This window comes from Tenrec ecaudatus, chromosome 7 (assembly GCF_050624435.1).
Source record: "Tenrec ecaudatus isolate mTenEca1 chromosome 7, mTenEca1.hap1, whole genome shotgun sequence".
In the NCBI taxonomy this organism is placed as follows: domain Eukaryota; kingdom Metazoa; phylum Chordata; class Mammalia; order Afrosoricida; family Tenrecidae; genus Tenrec; species Tenrec ecaudatus.
Window position 1 is genome coordinate 21,378,874 of NC_134536.1, and position 21,040 is coordinate 21,399,913.

The 21,040-nt window shown below is 42.8% G+C and overlaps 1 protein-coding gene across 1 annotated transcript in view; it reads right to left on the reverse strand.

Moving 5' to 3' along the window:
- The window catches only part of ADGB (androglobin), a 226,980-nt gene that overhangs the window by 108,153 nt on the left and 97,787 nt on the right, over positions 1 to 21,040 (reverse strand). Inside the window, 3 exon segments of the mRNA XM_075553888.1 lie at positions 305 to 488; positions 2,112 to 2,145; positions 5,628 to 5,754. Coding sequence (XP_075410003.1) covers positions 305 to 488; positions 2,112 to 2,145; positions 5,628 to 5,754 — 345 coding nt within the window.

Genomic DNA, 21,040 nt, shown 5'->3' on the forward strand with positions numbered 1-21,040 from the left:
TTTCAAAATCCAAGCAGGATCTCTCAAGGTCAACAGGTCTCAGGAGAATTTACAGACTAAGCACCGACTATGCAGAAGGAGTGGGCTGTGACTTTCTGAGGAATTACCCATGGAACCACTGCCAGACATGACACCGTCCGGAATGGAAGAACACTGGCAGAGACAGTGCTGCCCACAGCTGAGCCCCTCGGCTTGGAAGGGACTGAATATATGAATGAGGAGGAGTGGCCTCCTCAAAGTCAAGTCCCAGGGACTTCTCCAGACGGAGTCCACAGAGAGCATCCCAGGGAACGTCTGCACTTACTGAAAGCACACGCAGAAGTCGTCATAGTCCAGCCATGTTTCTTTAGCGATACTCGTGTTTATGGCTATCTCCTCCTGAGATTTCTCCTGCGCGGACGGCATCAGGTTGACAAAATCTTGGTAACTGAGTCCTTCGGGTGGATGGACTGCGTCAGTCTGCCCAAGTTCTGTTTGTTCATCTGTGCAGGGAAGAGGCACAAAGGTGTCCAATGTCACCTGTGTTGCTAAGCAAAAAGACTAGCCACAACGGGAACCGTTAGAGAGCCTCAAGGATAAGAGCCTCCATTTAGGAAACTATCTAGGCCTCAACTTTATGACAATCTCCACAGAGACCCAGTGCGCAGACTTCATGACGGGCAATCCTAACTTAGATATGCACACCAGGCTGTTTAGAAATGTTAGGAACATACTCATAAATGTATGCACAGGTCTTTAAGAATGGCCTCAATTTGCAATAGAAATGACTTCGCTTTCGGATCATGGTAGTTGGGGGGAAGAAGCATCCAGGTTCTGGGGGAAAGCTGTGTTATTCATTGGTACTACCTCACACCCTAATTAACCCATCTCCTCTCCTAAACCCCTCTATGAGGGGATCTCCATTGGCCGACACTTGGGTCTTGGGTCTCCACTCTGCACTTCCCCCTTCATTCAATATGGCATATATATACATATATATACATATATATACACATACATATACACACATATATCTTTTTTTTTGCATGATGCCTTATACCTGGTCCCTTTGGCACCTCATGATCTACCTTGCAGGGCTGGATAGGGCAGAGGTTGCACACTGGTACATATGAGGGCTGGAGGCACAGGGAATCCAGGGTGGATACCTTCAGGACCAAGGGTGTGAGGGGCGATGCTGGGAGAGTGGAGGGTGAGTGGGTTGGAAAGGGGGAACTGATTACAAGGATCCACATGTGACCTCCTTGCTGGGAGAGGGATGGCAGAGAAGTGGGGGAAGGGAGACTCCGGATAGGGCAAGATATGACAAAATAACGATGTATAAATTACCAAGGGCACATGACGGAGGGGGGAGTGGGGAGGGAGGGGAAAAAAAAGAGGACCTGATGCAAAGGGCTTAAGTGGAGAGCAAATGCTTTGAGAATGATTGGGGCAGGGAATGTATGGATGTGCTTGATACAATTGATGTATGTATATGTATGGACTGTGGTAAGAGTTGTATGAGTCCCTAATACATTGTTTAAAAAAAAAAAAGAAAGAAATGACTTCGCTTACATGACGAGACCTCTGAAAGAGGGAAATTCCATTGTGGTGCAATTCCATTTTTCCATAAAGTTTTTGAGTCCCCCCCACCCCACCCTATAATTCAACATCTGCAGAAAGGGAAAGATAGCTGAGACATCAGGAGAAAGAAGGAAAAGTCGCAAGATTCCTCCCAACAAGACATGTTTCAGCACACCACTTAATTATCCTCCATTCGACCTCTTCCCACGGCTTCATTTTGTGCTTCTCAAGCAGTGTCACGCAATGCTCATGTCACTTCATACTTCTGACGTGCAATGGTTTTGCTATTTTGGTCACATACTAGATGCATCAAAAGTGAACTTTAATCCCGAGTTCTTCACCAATGCTTTTTTACTTCTAAGCCTGGATTTAATGAGGGAGATGATCGGGTTCTTTCAACCCAGAGAAGTTTAATTTGACAAATAAAGAAAATACACTACAGAGAGGCCCCTGTGAGCCGCTGGAAGCGAGAGAAGAAAGCTGTCAGGAAGCACCGACCCCTGCATGCCCGAGTGTCTGCCCAGAGTGTCGTGGAAAGAGCGTTCGTTTACCTTTTCCAAGTACAATTTGTGAATTGATATTGCCCTGTGAATAGAAAAGAACAAATTAAGCACTTACTAATTCAAAAAAAAAATGCCACAGCTATCTAAAGCACAAAGGCTTGTGTGAGTTTTAGAACACCGAAAGATTTCCACAAAGACTTAGTAAGAAAAAGTCCTAATGGAAAGCAGAGAATTTAGTTTTTTAAACATGAAGTGGAAACAAAACCAAAACACCAGTGCCATAGAGTCAGTTCTGACTCAAAGTGACCGGATAGCGGGTGTCTCAGTCTAGACATCATTACAGGAGCCGATGGCCTCATCTTTCTCCCACAAGGCAGCTGGTGAGCTTGAACTGCCAACCTGGATGCTAGCTTTCAGGTGGTCACCCCAACAGTACCACTGGACATTGCAATATAAAAATCTTGTGTTTAAATAATAGGCAGTGGGTTAATATCATGGCATTAAATACAGACTATATGAATTTATTGAATGATTGGATCTTAACAGAAATGCCAAGTTAAAAATGGTTAAATGTCAAGTTAAAAAATGTCAAGTTAAAAAATCTTTAAATGGTTATATTGTTTGATATTAGGCACCTGCCATTAAAACAGAGAAATTAATGAGATTTTCTCAGTAATTTGTAGTCATGGCAGTGAGGGCCCACCTTAATCCAGTATGACCTCATTTTAACATAATTGATTACCACAGCAAAAAACATGTTTGCAAAGTAAGCCACATTCTGAGTTTCCAAATGCACTCTGAGGGATATTATTTAATCAACCACCACACAGTTGATATAAAATGGGCCACACCTAAACCTATTATTGGAAAAAGGTAGGAAGCCATGAGAAGGACGACTCATTAAAAACTTAGCATGTCATCTGCACACTCAAGACCAATGCCCACTGACATCTGAGAATACCAGGGATCAAGGAGGAGTTTCACAAGTTGGAAAAAAATCACTTTCAGATTGTAATTTTATAACCACAAAGTTATTGACAATATCTGAGATTCTGTCAATAAAAGAAATCACCGTATTTTATAACATATCACAGTTTTTAACAAGTACTTAAAGTTGATCACTAATTTAATATTAAAGCAGTAGGCCAGACCCACTATAGATTTAAATATAACCATCTCTTACTGTACACTTGATTAGCACAGCTGGCCAACTATCTGCCAATCTTTTTTAAAAATAATTTTATTGGGGGCTCAAATAACTCTTATTACAGTCCATACATCCATCATGTCAAGCACATATGTACATCTGTTGCCATCATTATTCTCAAAACATTTGCTTTCTACTTTAGCCCTTGGTATCAGTTCCTCATTTTCCCCTCCTTCCCCGCCCCCTCCCTCACAAACCCTTGATAATTTATAAATTATTATTATTTTGTCATATCTTGCCCTGTTCAACATCTCCCTTCACCCACTTTTTTATTCTCCGTCCCCTAGGGAAGGGTTATATGTAGATCCTTGTAATCATTCCCCCTTTCTATCCCACTTTCCCTCCACCCTCCCAGTATGGCGACTGTCACCACTGGTCCTGAGGAGTTCATCTGTCCTGGGATTCCCTGTGTTTCCAGTTGCTATCTGTACCAGTGTACATCCTCTGGTCTAGCCAGATTTGTAAGGTAGAATTGGGAACATGATAGTTGAGGGGAGGAAGCAATTAGGAACTAGAGGAAACTTGAGTGTTTCATCATTACTAACCTGTACCCTGGCTGGTTTGTCTCCTCTAAGGGAATGTTCCAGTTGTCTATAGATGGGTTTTGGGTCCCCACTCCGCACTCTCCCTCAATCACAATGATATGATTTTTTGTTCTTTCATGCCTGATACCTGATCCCAGTGACACCTCATGATCACACAGGCTGGTGTTCTTCTTCCATGTGGGTTTTGTTGCTTCTGAGCTAGATGGCTGCTTGTTTATCTTCAAGCCTGTAGGACCCCAGACACTTTATCTTTTGATAGCCTGACACCATCAGCTTTCTTCACATTTGCTTATGCACATGCTTTGTCTTCAGGGATCATGTTGGGAAGTTGAGCATCATGGAATGCCAGTTTAATAGAACAAAGTGTTCTTGCATTGAGGGAGTACTTGAGTAGAGGCCCAATGTCCATCTGCTACCTTAATATTAAACCTATAAATATATGCACATAGATCGATTTCTCTATCATCATATATATTTACCTATGTACATGCCTGTATTTAGACCTCTATAAATGCCCTTTGCCTCCTAATTCTTTCCTCTATTTCCTTTTACTTTCCTTTTGTCCCACTATCATGTTAAGCCTTCATTTGGGGTTCAGTAATTCCTTTCAGTTACATTGCCCTTGATCAAGCCCTACCAGGCCTCCTACACCCTCCTCTCCACCAATTTTTAATCACTTGTTCTTCCCTTGTCTAACCACCTTCCTTTCCCCCATCTCTCCCCTAAGAACTATTGCTCCTGTTGTTTTTCCCCCAGATTGTTTATGCAGGCTATCTTATTTAGGTAGACCTGCACAGATAATACTATGTACAAAAATAAGACAGAGCAAAACAAAGCAACAAAAAGAAAACAAAACAACAACAAACCAATGACCACGACACACAGAGTCCAGACACAGGGGTGGGAATTGTGATAAAACAAGGGTAGAGAGGAGAGAGGGAGAGGAAGGGAGAAAGGGGGAACCGATCGCAATGAACGACACATAACCATACACCCCTCTCCAGGGGGAAGAACAACAGAAAACATGGGGGAAGGGAGATAGCGGTCAGTGTGAAATACGAAAATAGCAACACTGTCCCATCTATCGAGGGGTTATGAGGGTGGATGGTGGGGAGGAGAAGTGGAAAGATGTGATCCCAAGGGCTGAGTAGACGCGTCTAGAAAAGAATGAAGGCGACATGTGTACAAACATGCCTGAGTCAATCGATGCATGGATCGTGACATGAGTAGTACAAGCCCCCAATAAAATGATTTAAATATGAAACAAACAAACAAAACAAAAAAAGAATGACAAAATAAATAAACAAAGTCCCTGATAGACAAATGAATCACACAGTTATAAAAAGTCACAGACCAATGACATGAATGTATTTTATTTCCAACATGCACAGAGAGATGAATCTCCCAAACATGTTACCTGACAGAAGTCCCAGACGGAACATAGTATGAGTCCATACAAAGAGATATAAAAAAAAATCTAATCTGCGTATTTTAATAGATATATACATACTTGATAAAGTTATAAGAAGTATGGGCTTTGTTATCACTAGATGACAGATAGGAAATCCTGCAGAGAAGCGACACACCAGGGACTTCTAGAGGAAATGAATATCCCATTTCCTCACCTAGGTGATACATATACAAGACACTTATTTTATCGCTGCTATTTTATGACACGGATGAATTTTATATATTATTTTGTGGATACAGTATATTCCCAATTACATCTTACAAATTTAAGATACAAGAAAAGAAGGAAAAAGCCTATTACTATGAAGGGTTGGACCAAATCATAAAGAGTAAGATAGCTACCTGGGATACGTTTCTGGTTACTTGACTCGCGTCCGTCAGGCTGTTTGCCGCTTCATCACTCTCCGTGAGAGAAGACAAACACGGTCCTGGGGACAGTCCTTTCTTAATGAAAGATTTTACATAACGCCTAAGGGAAAAGACAACGTTTCTGTTATGTTAATCACTTGCTTGACGTTCCACATGAACCATTGCAATTTTGCCAACAACAGAACATTCTGATGTTGTTCATTTTTATCATATTCATTCTTCTACAACCAGTTATTTATTCCTTCATGTTAGAATACAGAACAAATAGTCCATATCAATGGGTTGGTATAAAAACACTCTCCACCATGATTGTTTCAAAGGCCTGGTGGTCATCTTTGGACCGCATGGGAATACAGGAGACGGACCACATGGAGGACCACTTAACTCATTAGTGTCAGAATAATCCACCACTTGTCTTTCGGTTTGTCCCACTGCGGTCGTTGGTGTGTTACGTAACGCTCGGAGCTATGTCCCTGGTATTTCAAATACGGTCAGGTCATCCAAAGGGAACACCTTTCAGAGGAGCTTCCAGATTCAGAACAGACAGTGGCGAAGCGTTCCACTCATCTCCGAGGAAGAAGCCGCTCAAGACCTGGTGCAGAGCTTGCACACATTGTCAGCTACCGCAGGCTTGATGAATGGCAGCACAGCATCGCCAGAGACAGTGCTGGGGGATGGGCCGCAGGCCTGAGGGCACTGGAAACGTGACTGAGGAAGAGCTCATTGCACACAGAGGCCCGACCTTGGTGGTGTGAGTCCGGGAAAGCCTGTGGGAGTGGAGCCTCCAGGATCTCCAGCTGATGATGATGAGGAGAAACAGCTGCAAACATCTGCTGAAGGTCAGAACTTGGAATGTGCAAAGTATGAATCTAGGAAAACTGGAAGTGATCAAAACTGAAACGGAACTCATAAAAATTGACATCCTAGGCATTAGAGGGCTGGTCTGGACTGGCATTGGCCATTTGGAATCAGAAAACCATATGCTTTATTATTCTGGGAATAATACCAATCAAGAAAAATGGCGTTGCACTCATTGCCAAAAAGCACACTAAAAAATTCATGAAGTACAATGCTGTCTGTGATAGGGTTATGTCTATTCACCTTCAAGGAACTCTAATCAATAAAACTATTATTCAGCTTTATGCACAGACCACAAAAGCTGGGGATGCAGGCATTGAAGAGAACTACCAATGACTTCAGTCTGAAACTGATTGAACATACAGTGAGGATGCATTTGTAATTATGGATGATTAGCATGCAAAGGTAGAAACTAAAATGAAGAAACAGCAGGTGGAGAACATGGATTTGGTGATAGAAATGAAGCTGGAGATCACATGATAGAATTTTGGATAACCTAAAACTTGTTTGTAGCAAATACCTTTTTCCAACAACACAAAGGTGACTATACACCTGGGCTTCCCAGATGGAATACAAATTGACTACATCTGTGGGAAGAGACAATGGAGAAGCACCCATATCAGCAGCTAGAACCAGGCCAGGGTCTGACTGTGGAACAGACCATCAATTGCTCTTTTGTAAGTTCAGGATAAAGCTGAAGTAAATGAGAACAAGTTTATGAAAGCCAAAATACAACCTTGTGAGTATCCCACCTGAATTTTGAGAACATTGCAAGAAGAGAGCTGAAGCCCTGAGCACCAGTGGCAGACTACAGGATGAGTGGTGGGGAGATCTCAAGACCATCATTGATGTAGTATATGTATGAACTGTGAAAAGAATTGTATCAGCCCCAATAAATTGTTAAAATAAAAAAAAAAGACGGGAAAGATCAAAGTTGATGTCAGATAGAAACTCTGCAACTTGCTCTTAATCATAGACAGACTAGGTAAAGCAAATGGAAGAAATGATGAAGTCAAGGAGCTGAATAGATCATTCCAATGGGCAGCTTGAGAATACAAAGCCAAATATTATAATCCAGTATGAAAAGACCTAGAATTAAAAAATCAAAAGTGAAGAGCACACCCAGCAAACCTTCAACTGAAAGAATTCAATTAAACAATTCAAGCCTCCAGGCGCAATACTGAAATATTCTAAGGAAAAATACTGAATGATGCAGGAAGCAGCAGCAGATAGAACGAATACACAAAGCCACGGTACCAGAAAGAACTAGTTAGCATCGCACCATTTCAGGAGGTCACATCCGAGCTAGATTAGCAATAATATGGAAGGAAGAATTTCAAGTTGTACTAAAAGCACAAGCCAAACTCAAGGCTCCAGGAATTCAGGGAACATCAAGTGAAGTGTTTCAACAAGCTGATAAAGCACTAGAAGTACTCACTTGTGAAATTTGGAAGCCGGCTACTTGGCCAACTGACTGAAAGAGATCCTATTTGTATAAACTCGAAAGAAAGATGACCCAACAGAATGCTGAAATGATATAACAATATCACTCATAACACATGAAAGTAAATTTTGCTGAAGATCATCCATCGAGAATTGTGTCAGTTTAGTCCATTGGCAGGAAGCTGCCAGATGTTCAGGCTGGGATCAGAAAAGGACATGTGTGTTAGTCTGAGTAGACTAGAGAAACAAATTCGTAGACACACTCATATGTCTATAAGAAACCGATTACAAGGATCCACATGCGACCTCCTCCCTGGGAGACGGACGGCAGAGAAGGGGGGGAAGGGAGACTCTGGATCAGGCAAGATATGACAAAATAACAATCTATAAATTATCAAGGGCTCATGAGGGAGGGGGGAGTGGGGAGGGAAGGGGAAGAAAAAGAGGACCTGATGCAAAGGGCTTATGTGGAAAGCAAATGCTTTGAAAATGATTAGGGCAAAGACTGTACGGATGTGCTTTATACAATTGATGTATGTGTATGTATGGATTGTGATAAGAGTTGTATGAGCCCCTAATAAAATATTTTTAAAAGAAAGAGGTTTATATACAAGACCAATAGAATATAAAGAAAACATCCCAGCCAAGTCCAGATCAAGTCCCTAAGTCCGATATTAGCCTATATGTCTGATACCAATCTATAAAGTCCTCTTCAGACTCACAAAACACATGCAATGATGCCAAATGCAGGACAATCAGGCCAGCGGGTAGAAAGTCTTTGAATCCAGTGGCGGTATAAGCTTCTCAGCACTGGCAGGGGTCTCCACTTGGCTTCTCCAGACCCAGGACTGCATCAGGGTAGGCCCATGTGGTCTCTCAGGGATGTCTCGCAGGGGTCAGCCTTCTCAGTAGAGAGGCTCCAAGAGAGTGAGCAGAGAGAGAATCTCTCCGGCCCCCAAGGAGGAAATACCAAAGTTTTCCCAGAATCCTCAGTAGAAGGCCATGCCCACAAAGGCCTCATTGGCTGTGACCCGACTGACACACTATACTCCATCCTTCACTCAATCCTCTCAAGTCCCAAATGGACACCAGATTTTGTAACTACCACAACATGGAACAAGGGAGCTTGCTGATGTCAAGATGGATCTTGGCTGAGAGCATGGGACACTAGAAAGATATTTACTTGGATTTTATTGACTGCGCCAAGGCACTTGACTGTGTGGATCATAACAAACTATCGATAACTGAATGGGAATTCTAGAACACTTCATTGTGCTCTTGGGGAATTTGTACATGGATCAAGAGGCAGTTGTGCAAACAGAACAAGGGAATAATGAATGGTTTTAAATCAGGAAAGGTGTGCATCAGGATTGTATCTTCTCATTATACTTATTAATTTGTATGCTGAGCAATTTATGAGAGAAGCTGGCTTATATGAAGAAGAACGTGGCATCAGCATTAGAGGATGGCTTAGTAACAACCTACAATTTTCAGATGACACTATTTTGCTTGGTTAAAGCAGAGAAGACTTGAAGCACTTACTGATGAGGACCAAGGGTGGCAGCCTTCCGTGTGGATTACAAGTCAAAGCCAAGAAGACCAAAACCATCACCACTGGACCAAGAGGGGACATCGTAACCAATGGAGGGAAGGTTGGAATTCTCAAGGATTTTGTCTTGCTTGGATCCACATTAATGCTCATGGAAGCAACAGTCAAGAGATCAAAAGAGGAATTTCATTGGATAAGTCTGCTGCACAAAAGTTCTTTAGAGTACTCAAAAGTAAGAGTGTGACTTTGAGGACTACAGTGAGCCTGACCCGAGACACGCATGTGAAAGTTGAACATTGAATAAAGAAGTCTAAAGAAATATTAATGCATCTGAATCACAGTGATGGAGAATAATATTTAAAATACTATGGACTGCTAAAAGGAGAAGTAGATCTGTCTTAGAAGAACAGCCAGAATGCTCCTAAGAGGCAAGTCTGAGGAGACTTGGTCTTACATCCTTTGGATGTGTTGTCAGGAGAGACCAGTCCCTGGAGGAGGACATAATGATTGGGAAAGCAGAGGGGCAGTGAAGAGAGAGGAAGATCCTCCCGGAGATGTATTGACACTGGCTGCTCAAGCACAGGAACAATCATGAGGATGGTGTAGGACTGGGGCAGTGTTGTGTTCTGCTGGGCATAAGGTCGCTATGGGCTGGAACCTACTGGATGGTACTGACTAACATCCAGAATACAAAAGGAGACTTGCTAAGTGCTAGGCTGCCGAGAGGTGGGCAGACACTCTAAACCCAGCAGACACTGTGCAGAAAAAAATTATGGCTATCTGCTTTGATCTACATCACAGCCTTGGAAACACAGGGTGGCAATTCTCCTTCCTGTTAGGTCACTATGAGTTGGAATTGATTCAGCCACAAAACTGACTAGAACAATGTGCTTGACAAATGAATCTTATGGTAAGAAATTTAACGATGAGGTGAAACATTGATGTTTATACCTGTGGTGTTCATACAGCTACCAAGTGCACAGTAATTGATTCAGTGTAATTGTTTACATGACTCCCCAACTCACCATTGCTATACAAGAATGGGATTGTAGGCTAATTTTTCTCTCTCTCCCTTTCTCTCCATGTATATCTATAAATACAGATAGATGATAGATGATAAATGTGCATAAAATTAAATTCTATGCATAAGCTTTGTGGACTTAAATGTTTTTTTCTAGTGTAGTAAAACCTAATTTACCTGAAGCTAAATTCATGGAGCCCTGGTGGTGTAGTGGTTATGCATTGTACTGTGATTCTCATGGTCGGCAGTTTGAAACCACCAGCTGCTACACTGGAGAAAAACTGGGCTTTCTACTCCTGTAAACAGTTACAGTCTTAGCAACCCACAGAAGGCTCAATATGAGTTGGCATTGACTAAATGGCAGTGAGTTTGCTTTTTCTTTTTTTAATGACATAGCGGTTATGAATTGAGCTCTCATCTGAAAGCTCAGTAGTTCCAAACCACCCGCCTCTTTGAAGGAGACAGACGGGAATCTCTACTCCAGTAAACAGTCCTACAAACTTGCAGCTGCAGTTTTATCCTGTAATATAGAGTCACCAGGAGTCCTCATCCACTCAATGGTCCCGGTTGTCGTTTTGGGTTGGTGGAGTAGTGAGTTACACATTGACCTGCTAACCACAACGTCAGCCCTTTGAACCCATCAGCTGTCCCAGGGAGAAAGAGGAGTCTGGCTATTTCTGTAAAGATTCAAAGGCTCAGAAACCCAGGTGGCAGTCCTACTTTGTTCCACAGCGGCGCTATGAGTCGGAATTGACTTGATGGCAATGAGTCTGCTTTTGTGGTTTTAACGTTGAATGCATTTGCTTTACACGAAATTGCCACTAGAGAGCAGCACCAACGTAATTGTGAGGTCCCAATGCTATCCAAGAAGGCAAGAGTTAGAAACTGGCAAGCCCACAAGCTGCTACAGTGTCAGTGTCCGGCGCCTGGACAGCAACTGAGGATGGAGAGAGAGAGAGAGAGAGAGAGAGACTACTCGTCACTTGTCCGGATGCAGACAACTGCACAGTCATGCAGGGCACTTCTTTATAAACGATGAAATGCAGATCACATATCTATATGTAAATGTATTCATCATAAATTCAGCAGTGTAATAGATTGGCAGAATCCAATCAAGTAGTGAAATCATCTGGATCTGAGTTCTAGAATTTAATCCACTTTAATCAAGTGAAAATGCTGAAAAGTCCAAGAAAATCAAGTAAGAGATTAACTAGGGAAATTCGGGTTACGAAATCATCTCCTGTGTGGTTTCCTCTCGGCATACAAATTCTAAACGGCTGAGTGTGGCCATCAGAACCATGAGACAAACGTCCCTGGTGGACAGCAGCTCTGTTCTTTAGGCCCCTTAAAAACCTCTGTTGGAAGTTTCACAGGGGCAGGAATACAAATGGCCAATAAATATATGAGAAAATGTTCCCGATCATTACCCATAAGAGAAATACAAATTAAAACCACCATGAGATACCACCTAACACCCTCAAAGAAAGCCCAATTCAAAAAGTCAGAAAGTAACAAGTGTTGGCGGGGCTGTGGGGAGACAGAACGCTTGTCCACTGCTGGTGCACTGTGGGATATAAAACGACTCTTCCCCAGTTTTGTCTCCCCCAAAGATATGCCAAATATTAGAGGCTGTTTGCCAACACATGGTGGGAGGTCAGATGCTTAGAGATATTCTCTCTGAAGACATTCAGACATCAGACTGCTGTCTGATCCACTGTAGGTGGGGTTCATTCCCTACTGATCATTGTTTCCATGGAGAGCCAGAGAATAGGTCAAACCTGCTCAGTGATATCCAAAGTTAGGCTGCCATCCTGAATCTAGGATCCGCCCATCTTGTCACACAGATTGTCTACTCCCAATCCTTCCCCTTCCTGTTGCATGTATACCCCTAAATTGTTCTCCTCTCTTAACTGTTTTACTTATAGTACAACCCTTCCTGTGACTTGTGTCTTTATCTGTAATTAGGGGGCTTTAAACAACCCCAAAAGATATATAAGCCTTGGTTAGCAATAAATCGCTCCCGCTTGCTCTCTCCTCTCTCTCCTGCCCTGTACCAGCAAGAGGAGCTGAGGTGAGCGTGCTATGAAATGCGTCTGACTCCTTCATTTTACTCTCTCTCCTATCTCTCTTATTCTCTATGTCTTTAGTATAATCTCTATTTATTATGTCTGTACAATTGTGCCTACCAGACCCCATACAACCCAGCAATCCCCCTGCTGGGCATATACCCAGAAGAGGCAAGAAATAAACCACGACCAGACATCTGTGCTCCAATGTTCATCATGGCACAGTTCACAATTGCAAGGAGTTGGAAACAACCTACATTCCCATCAACAGACAAACTGATAAAAAACTGTGGTACATAATGCAATGGAGTATCCTACATCCCTAAAATGCAGTGATGAATGTGTGAAGCATATCACTGCATGGGAAGAACTGGAGGAAATCAAGCTAAGTGAAGTCAATCAAGCACAAAAGGACAAGTAAAACATGAGTTCACTGAGGTAAGATTTTTTTAAAAAGTGGTGGGGGGAGCATAGGAGAAAAGCTGCTATATAGGTATACATCCCTGGGGTGAGGTCCAGCAACTATGGCAGGGGCCAAACCCAATCCAGGAATACATATGGCAGCCAACTAAATAAGAGTGGGAAAAAAAGGGAGAGGAAAAAAGGAACATGGGTAGGAGTTAGCAGGGCACTAATCTACCGAAGGGGAGGACATTGTTTATATCTCCACAGGAGAAGCAGAGAGACACCAGGCTTCAACCTGAGGCGCCAAGACATGAATACGACATACCAGCATGTACCAGGGAAGCAATAGAGAGGTCCCGCCTCCCTTCAAAGGGGGGACTTCAGAGGACAGCACTAGGACTACAACTTGGGGAAAGGGGTGTGTCAGATTAGAGCACCCAGGAGAAACACAAAGGGATGGAGAGGGAGGAGAGCACATCCTGGTCCACCAAGACCCAGGACGATGTTGCTGCTCAGATCAGACAATGCATGAGGAAAAGCATAGGGCTGGCCTCACCATGGGACGTGGTGTCCCTCACTGAACCATGACACTGCGGGGGACAGCACTGGAGACACAGTGCAGGAATGGTGCACGGTCTGGCCCCATCACGCTGAGGTGAGGCACTGAGGGCATGCAGCCGAGCATCAGGTGGAGCAGAGTGACCAAACCCCCAGAGAACACCAAAAATTGACTTGGGAGACAGAGTGTGACACCCCCAGAGACTTGACTGGAAAACACTCGTAAAGGCCAACAAACAGACCTTGAACTATTTATAGGCTTTTCCATTTTTGTCTGTGGTTTTCTTTATGTTATTGTTATTTTGTTCTTGCTTTCTGCTGTTGTTATTGTTTTGTTGTTTTTGACTTCCTTTGTTGTTTTATTTGACTTTGCCTGGTTCTTGCACTTATTAATGTATCTGCATGTCTCTCTAGATGGGCGGGATAAATAATTCGAGTTCTTTGGTGCTTCCTTCATCCCACTATCATGACCTCAATTCTATTAGATGAGATTACAAATCAGATTAGACCAGAGCATGCACACTGGTACAGATAAGAGCCCTCAACACAGGGAATCCAGGATAGATAAATCCCTCAGGGTCAACAAGGAGAGTAGAGATACCAGGAGGATTAGGGGAGGGTGGGGGGAGAAAGGAGGAATCAATCACAAGGATCAACCCCTCCCATGGGGATGAATAATGGAAAAGTGGGTAAGAGGTGACAGAGGACAATGTAAGATATGGAAAAAATAATCTATAATCTATCAAGGGTTCATGAGGGAGGGTGGACAGGGGGGGGAGCAGGAAGAAATGGGGAGCTGATATCAGAGGCTCAAGTGGGAAGAGAATGCTTTGAAAATGATGACGGCGGTATATATGCAAATATGCTTGACATATTGGAGGAATGTATGAATTTTGATGAGATGTAAGAGGCCCCAATAAAAGTATTAAAAAATAAAACTCTTTTCGGCATGCGACCTCAATTAGCTAAGAAATAATAAAAACTTATTTGGGATGGCAAAATCAATAATTTAGTGAGTACCTTTAGCGTGAAATTAATTAGAAAAACTGCCAGCACTTTTGTTTTTCTGTGAACTTTGAAGAAGTCTGTAGAGCGGTGGTAAGTGTGGGGACTTGCTCTGAGCTGCACATCACTAACGGATGCAGGGTCTGAAATTCAGATGCAATTAGACTGGAAGTCTCTTCGGATCAAGGAACATGACTGTTTCCTCAGAGTACTGGGTCCATGGACGCTTCAGAACTCACAGCCTTTGAGCCCATTGAGTAGCCACCTACAGGACAGGGTAGAGCTGCCCCTTGGGGGTGCTCAGACCTTACATCTCTTCAGAAGCAGATGGCTCCATCCCCCACCCCCACCGGGTGAATGCTGGGTTTGGCACTCTGACATGATAGCCCACTCTGGCATCGGGGTTCCTTACTGGGCTGATAGAGACAGGTGATTTAGAACTCATAGATACGAAAACAGGATGGTGCGGTGGCTTATGTGCTCTCGTGGTTGTGCCTGGTCTCAGAATGAGGGGTTCGAGAGAGAATCCCTACTAGTGCTTCTTTTCCTCATGGCTCTGGGTCGCAGAAAGTGAGGGAAGATGCTGATATGATTATAAAATCCAATTGTGAGAGGTTGGTGACAGGATTACTGGTGATGGTAAACACTCACGATAGAAGATGCCACTGTGAAAGAAGATGGAATTCAATCTTTCATGCATGAAGGTGACTTTGGCTCGGAGAGCCGTAAGGTAGCCTGCGGTGCAGTGCTTCACTTGCTATGGCTCTGCCAGCCACCCTCCCAAACACCTGCACGGGACCGTGAAGTCAGGGTGCTGTTCCTCTTCCTGAAGGGTCTGAGTAACAGAGAGTGGTGGTGTTGAAAGAGGGTGGAATACTGATGGCATTCATTATATGTGATTCAGTTGTGAGTGGTTTTGGCCAGAGTTCAATGTGATGGTTAAAACCTGGAACTCTAATAGGGGCAGTGATCTGTGTTGGGTTGGCACTGTACAGAAATTAATAGTCATATCGATCCAGACATGTTAACCTTTGTTCCATTTGTATAGGCATAATGCACTGTATTAAATATGAAAGGTCTTATCTACATAGATTTGATTACCAAGAATAATATAGACTTCTCCAAATAATAAAAAATTCATTTATAGCATTCTTCAGTTCTAGAATCTCTTGTTTAGAGATTTTAAAGCCATTTAAAATTTTTTAAATCATTTTTATGTTCACAGTTTTAAGGCTTCATTGAGAAATAATTGAAGTACAACAAACTTTATTTATTTAAAAGTATTTCAAAGTTTGTATCTTTTCACCATACCATTCGATCTGTATTCTGAATCTGTAATCCAAGCAGATGGACTATAAAACAGGCCACCAGGGGATCAGGTTTGGAGGAGGGCTGCTTAATATTCTGCGATGTCCTGATGGTACAACCTTGTTTGCCAAAAGCCAAAGGAACTGAAGCGCTTCCAGATGAAGATCCAAGAATGCAGCATTCAGTATGAATTACAAGGCAATAAAGAAAAAAAACCCTGACATTTGAACAAATAACCACCATTATTATAAGCAGAGGAAAGTTTGAAGTTGTCAGGGATTTCAATTTCATTTTACTTGAATCCACCACACCTGGAAGGAGCAGTTGAGCAATCAAAAGACCTACTGCATTTCTGCTGCGGACATTCAGGTGGGATTCAGAAGAGGATGCAAAACAAGGGATATAATCACTAACGTCAGATGGATCTTAGCTGAAAGCAGAGGATAGCAGAAAGGTGTTTACTTGGGTTTTCTGGACTGTGTGAAGGCATATGACTGTGTGGGTCATAACAAGCTATGAATGCCCTTGAGAAGAATGGAACTTCTGCAACACTTGACTTTGCTCACGTGGACCTTGCACATGGTTCAAGAGGCAGTCATGGGAACAGAAGAAGGGAATCGTGTGTTGTTTAAAATCAGGAAAGGTGCATTTCAGGATTGTCTCCTCTCATCACACTTTTTTCAGTCTTTATGCTGAGCAAGTAATCAGAGAAGCTGGCTTGTATGAAGAAGAATATGGCATCAGGATTGGAGAAAGACTTATTAGCAACGTGCTGTATGCAGATGACACAATCTTGCTTGTGGAAAGTGAGGAGAACTTGCTAATGAAGATGAAGAATTGTAGCCTTCAGTATGGAAAACAAGTCAATGTAATGAAGACCAGCATCCTCAGAACTAGAACAATAAGTAGCATCATGATAAATGGGGGGGGGATGGAAATTGTCATGATTTTGTCTTTCTTGGATCCACAGTCAATGCTCATGGAATCAGCAGTCAAGAGATCAAAGGACACATTACTTTGGGTGATTTACTTCACAAGACCTCTTTAAGATGCTGAGGAGCAAGGCTATTACTTTGAGGACTAAGGCACGCCCGGCCCAAGCCATCCTGTTTTCAATCGCATTTGAAAGGGTGATGTTTCGTGCTTTGACATACAGGGTCAATTCTGAGTTGAAACTCCTGGACAGCATCTTCCAACACAAGAACAGCACTGCACTGGACAAACCTGCAGAGCTCAGGAACTGCCATCAAGTCAATTCTGATTCACCCTCTAGATCAGAGTGAAACTGTTCTTTGACGTTTCTGAGGCTGTAAATTTTCATGGGAGCAGAAAGCCTCATCTTTCTGCCGTAGAGTGGCTGGTGGGGTAGAACTGCTGTCCTCGCTGTTATCAGCCGAACCCACTGTGCCACCAAAGCTCCTTTAACATCTGCAAAAGTTCCCTTTAAAGTGATAAAGAGGAAGGATGTCTCTTGGAGTGCTGAGGTGTGCTTGAGCCAGGCCATGGCATTTTCAGTCATCTTATCTGCCTTTGAAAAGTGAGCAAAGGAAAAAGAAGACCACCGAATGGATGCACTTGAATGATGGTGTTGATAAAGAATATTGAATATACCAAGATTTGTAGCAGAACAGATCTGTCTTAAACAAACTGTAACTACTATGTTCCTTAGATGCAACCACGGCAAGATTTTGTCTCACTTTGGACATTTTGGCAGAAGGGACCGGTCCAGGCAGGGAAAAAAGAAATTCTTGGTAAAGGATCAGTGAAAAGAGGGAAGACCATCAGTGAGATGGTTTGACATGTTTGATGGTCTTTAATTCTGTTATGGCTCAGTTGGTAACCTTTCCTTCAAGGTGTCTTCAATGGCTACAATGAAGATGTCGACAGGGGCTGCGGGTTAGACTGGGGAAGGATTAACTTCCAAGTTCACATGGTTGTAGGCAGACTCCTACTTTTTTTTTTGGCTGATGGGTGAAGGTGTCATTTTCTTGCAGACTGTCAGAGTATGGTTGGCGGTGAAATGGTCCCCTTCAAAGAAGGTTGTCTCTATTTTTACTTGATTTCTGAACTTCAAAGGTTAGCATTTTGGTATGACAGTTCTTTTCTTTCTGCTCTTTAATGTATTTTTCTGCAGCCTTTGGCCTTCCTGGTTGCTGGGGAGAAATCTATAACCACTTGGGTCATTATTCACCCACATAATAGGCTGCTTTTTTCTAACTACTTGCAAGATTTCTCCATCATTTTCTTTCACTTTCAGAAGTTTGATTGCAGTATGCCTGAGTATCTTCTTTGAGTTCATCCTCTAAGTAATTAACTGACCTTCTTAAATGCATAAATTTATATTTTCAAATATCGAAGATCTCTAGCCATTCATGTTCAAACGTTTTGCACAAGGTCTCACTCCTGTTGGTCTACAATTACAAATATGTTAGAGGAAGGTTCTCAACTTTCATAATGTCGCGACTCTTTAATACAGGTCCTCATGTTGTGGTGACCCCCCCCATCCATAAAATTATTTTAGTTGCTACTTCATAACTGTAATTTTTCTACTGTTATGAACTGGGTGACTTCTGTGACCTCCCCAAAGGGGTCACAACCCACAAGTTGAGAACCGCTGTTAGGCTTTTTGTGTTCCTACCAGTCTCAGTCTCTGAGGTTTCCCAAGTCTTTTCCCCCTCCTCCTTTCTCTTTCTTTTTTTCCTTTAGATTACATAATTTTTATTGATAGGTAAATTGATATTGACATTTTACTCAGTATCACTTGTTTTTCAACATATTCAGAATTTCTGTTTGGATTTTTCCAATAAAATTATTTTTCTAAATTCAAATCCTCATCTAACTTCTTTATCCCGCCTTATACATAAAATAAGGATATCAATATCATCAATCTGTCATCTCCATTTTTTTCGTACTGATTTTTTTTCATCAAATATGGCTTCTTCTCCAACTAGTTCATTGTTATCAATAGTAGCATGCTTGCCAAGGTTAATAGACACTTTTCAATTTGCCAGTCCAAGAAGGAGAAGAAGAGACCACACGACTTGCTGCCGTGCGGACGGGAGGGCTGCACTCCTTTACAGGGCAGTAAGATACCCCTTAGGACTGTGCTCAAGTGATAGGGAGGCAGATGCGTAATTACTTTAATGAAAACTTTGAATTTCTTTTGCTTTTGTAACAGAAAAGTCCGTGAGAATGAAAACATTGCTCATAGAATAGTCTTTTTCCATATATAAAGTTAATAATGGGACATGTAATTGTCAAATATTTGAAAATCTGCCATTTATCAGAGAAATAAAAACCTGGAACACATTTTTTAAACAGCTTCATGGGTTGCTCCTTTAAAGGTCAGAACTGCACACATTTAGGAAACACCTTGACAGACTAGTTAGAGGTGGAAAGGCTTTGAGAATGTAATCGGTGAGGAGGCAGCAGCAAATGAAAAATGGCGGTTCCCCTGCTCTCTGAATGCGAGCTAAACCAGAGAGGTATTGGAAGGTGACTGCAGGAAGGAGCGAAGGGACTGCTCAGCATAGCCGGAAGTGGGGAGTCCGGGAGTCGTGGTAGCTAATGGGATTCATCGGCCGTGTATTACCGAGTGATCGCATAGGCCATTGTCTATGTGTCACCCAGCATCCAAATCCATAACCCACACTGCTCCATGTCAGAGAGAGATAGCAATGGATTTAGGGGAGGGGGCCACATGGGAGGGGAATTTGGAATTTTCTCCTTTAATTACTTGAGTAGGTCAAAAACGTTATTTTTTTCCATCAGAGCTTCAGAAAAAAAGGTGCTGTTCCTGTTGTTGCTTTGGTTGGGCGCCAACAAGTCGTTTCTGACTCAGAGGGATCTTAAGCACAAAGCACCGCTCAGTCCTCCGCCATCCTCACAAATGTCCTTGAGTTTGAGCCCATCTTTGCAGCCAATGTATCAATCTATCTAATGGAGGTCTTCCTCATTTTTACGGCCCTTCTACTTCCCTAATCGTGATGTCATTCTCTAGGGACTGGTCTCTCCTGACAACACGTCCAGAGTACTTGAGTGTCGCCATCCTGGTCTCTAAGGAGCATTCCAGCTGTGCTTCTTTTGGCAGTCGGTGACATTTCCAATAGTCTTCACAGGACCATAATTCAAGTGCATGTAAGTTATTATATATACTTACTGTTTGGGTTTATTTGGTTGGTTTTGAGGAGTGGGCAAAGGAGGGGTGTCTGAAACAATGACTGAATTGTAGGCCTAGGCAGGTAGAGAGGGAAGAGAATGGTCATGGGAGAGTAGGACAGCAGAAGCAGAACATCACAGGCCATCAGTTAGACAGCAGACTGAACATGGATGTCTCCTTCTCCTCCTCTCACAATTCCAGTGAGGATTTAGAAGAAATAATAAAAATACAATCAAAATCACACAGAGCTAGCAAAATAGATTTCTTATGAGCAAATTGGAACCGTGATAGGTTCCTGGAAGAAAGGCGAAAATAGATGATGTCAAAACTCAGCAGAGCAGGAAAAACCAATAGCCCCATGAGATCAACAAAGTGGTACCCCAATAAATGAGATTACACAGAAGCCTATCAACAAATCCCAAATCAAATGCAGGAGAGATGAGGGAAGCATGGGCTATGGGCAGCACGGTAAGAACTGAAAGAAAGGGAAGGTGAGTTAAGATGATCCAGGCACGGTTAGCTCATTCCAACCCTGCCTTCCAGATAGTCTCCAGCAAGCTCTCGACGTGCGAGTTTATAAGGAGACGAAGACTTTCTACAGGTACTGGAGACAGGACCTCAGGCAGTGGGCAGGCTCGGGCTCCAGGAAGATGAGAAGCCATGGGATCCAAAAGGGGAGCTCTACTCACTGTACCACACCGACAGCAATTATTCCACTTCCGGCACAGTCCTTGAAACCAAGACTCTTATATTCCGAATGCTAATCGTTTCTGCAAGGACCCTCCGTCACGAGCGTGGCTGCTTACTAACAGACGGGCTGCTCAAACCCACTCAACGCTCTGTGGGAGGACGTAGAGATCCACTCTCACAGAGATCCCAGGCTAAGACACCAGAAGGGGGCAGCAGTTCTGTTCAGTCACGCAGGCACCAAAAATGCTGCTCAGTCATGTGACAACAATTATGTCTGAAAATTATATTCCTTGAGGGGCAGCCACAAACTTTGAGATATATCTC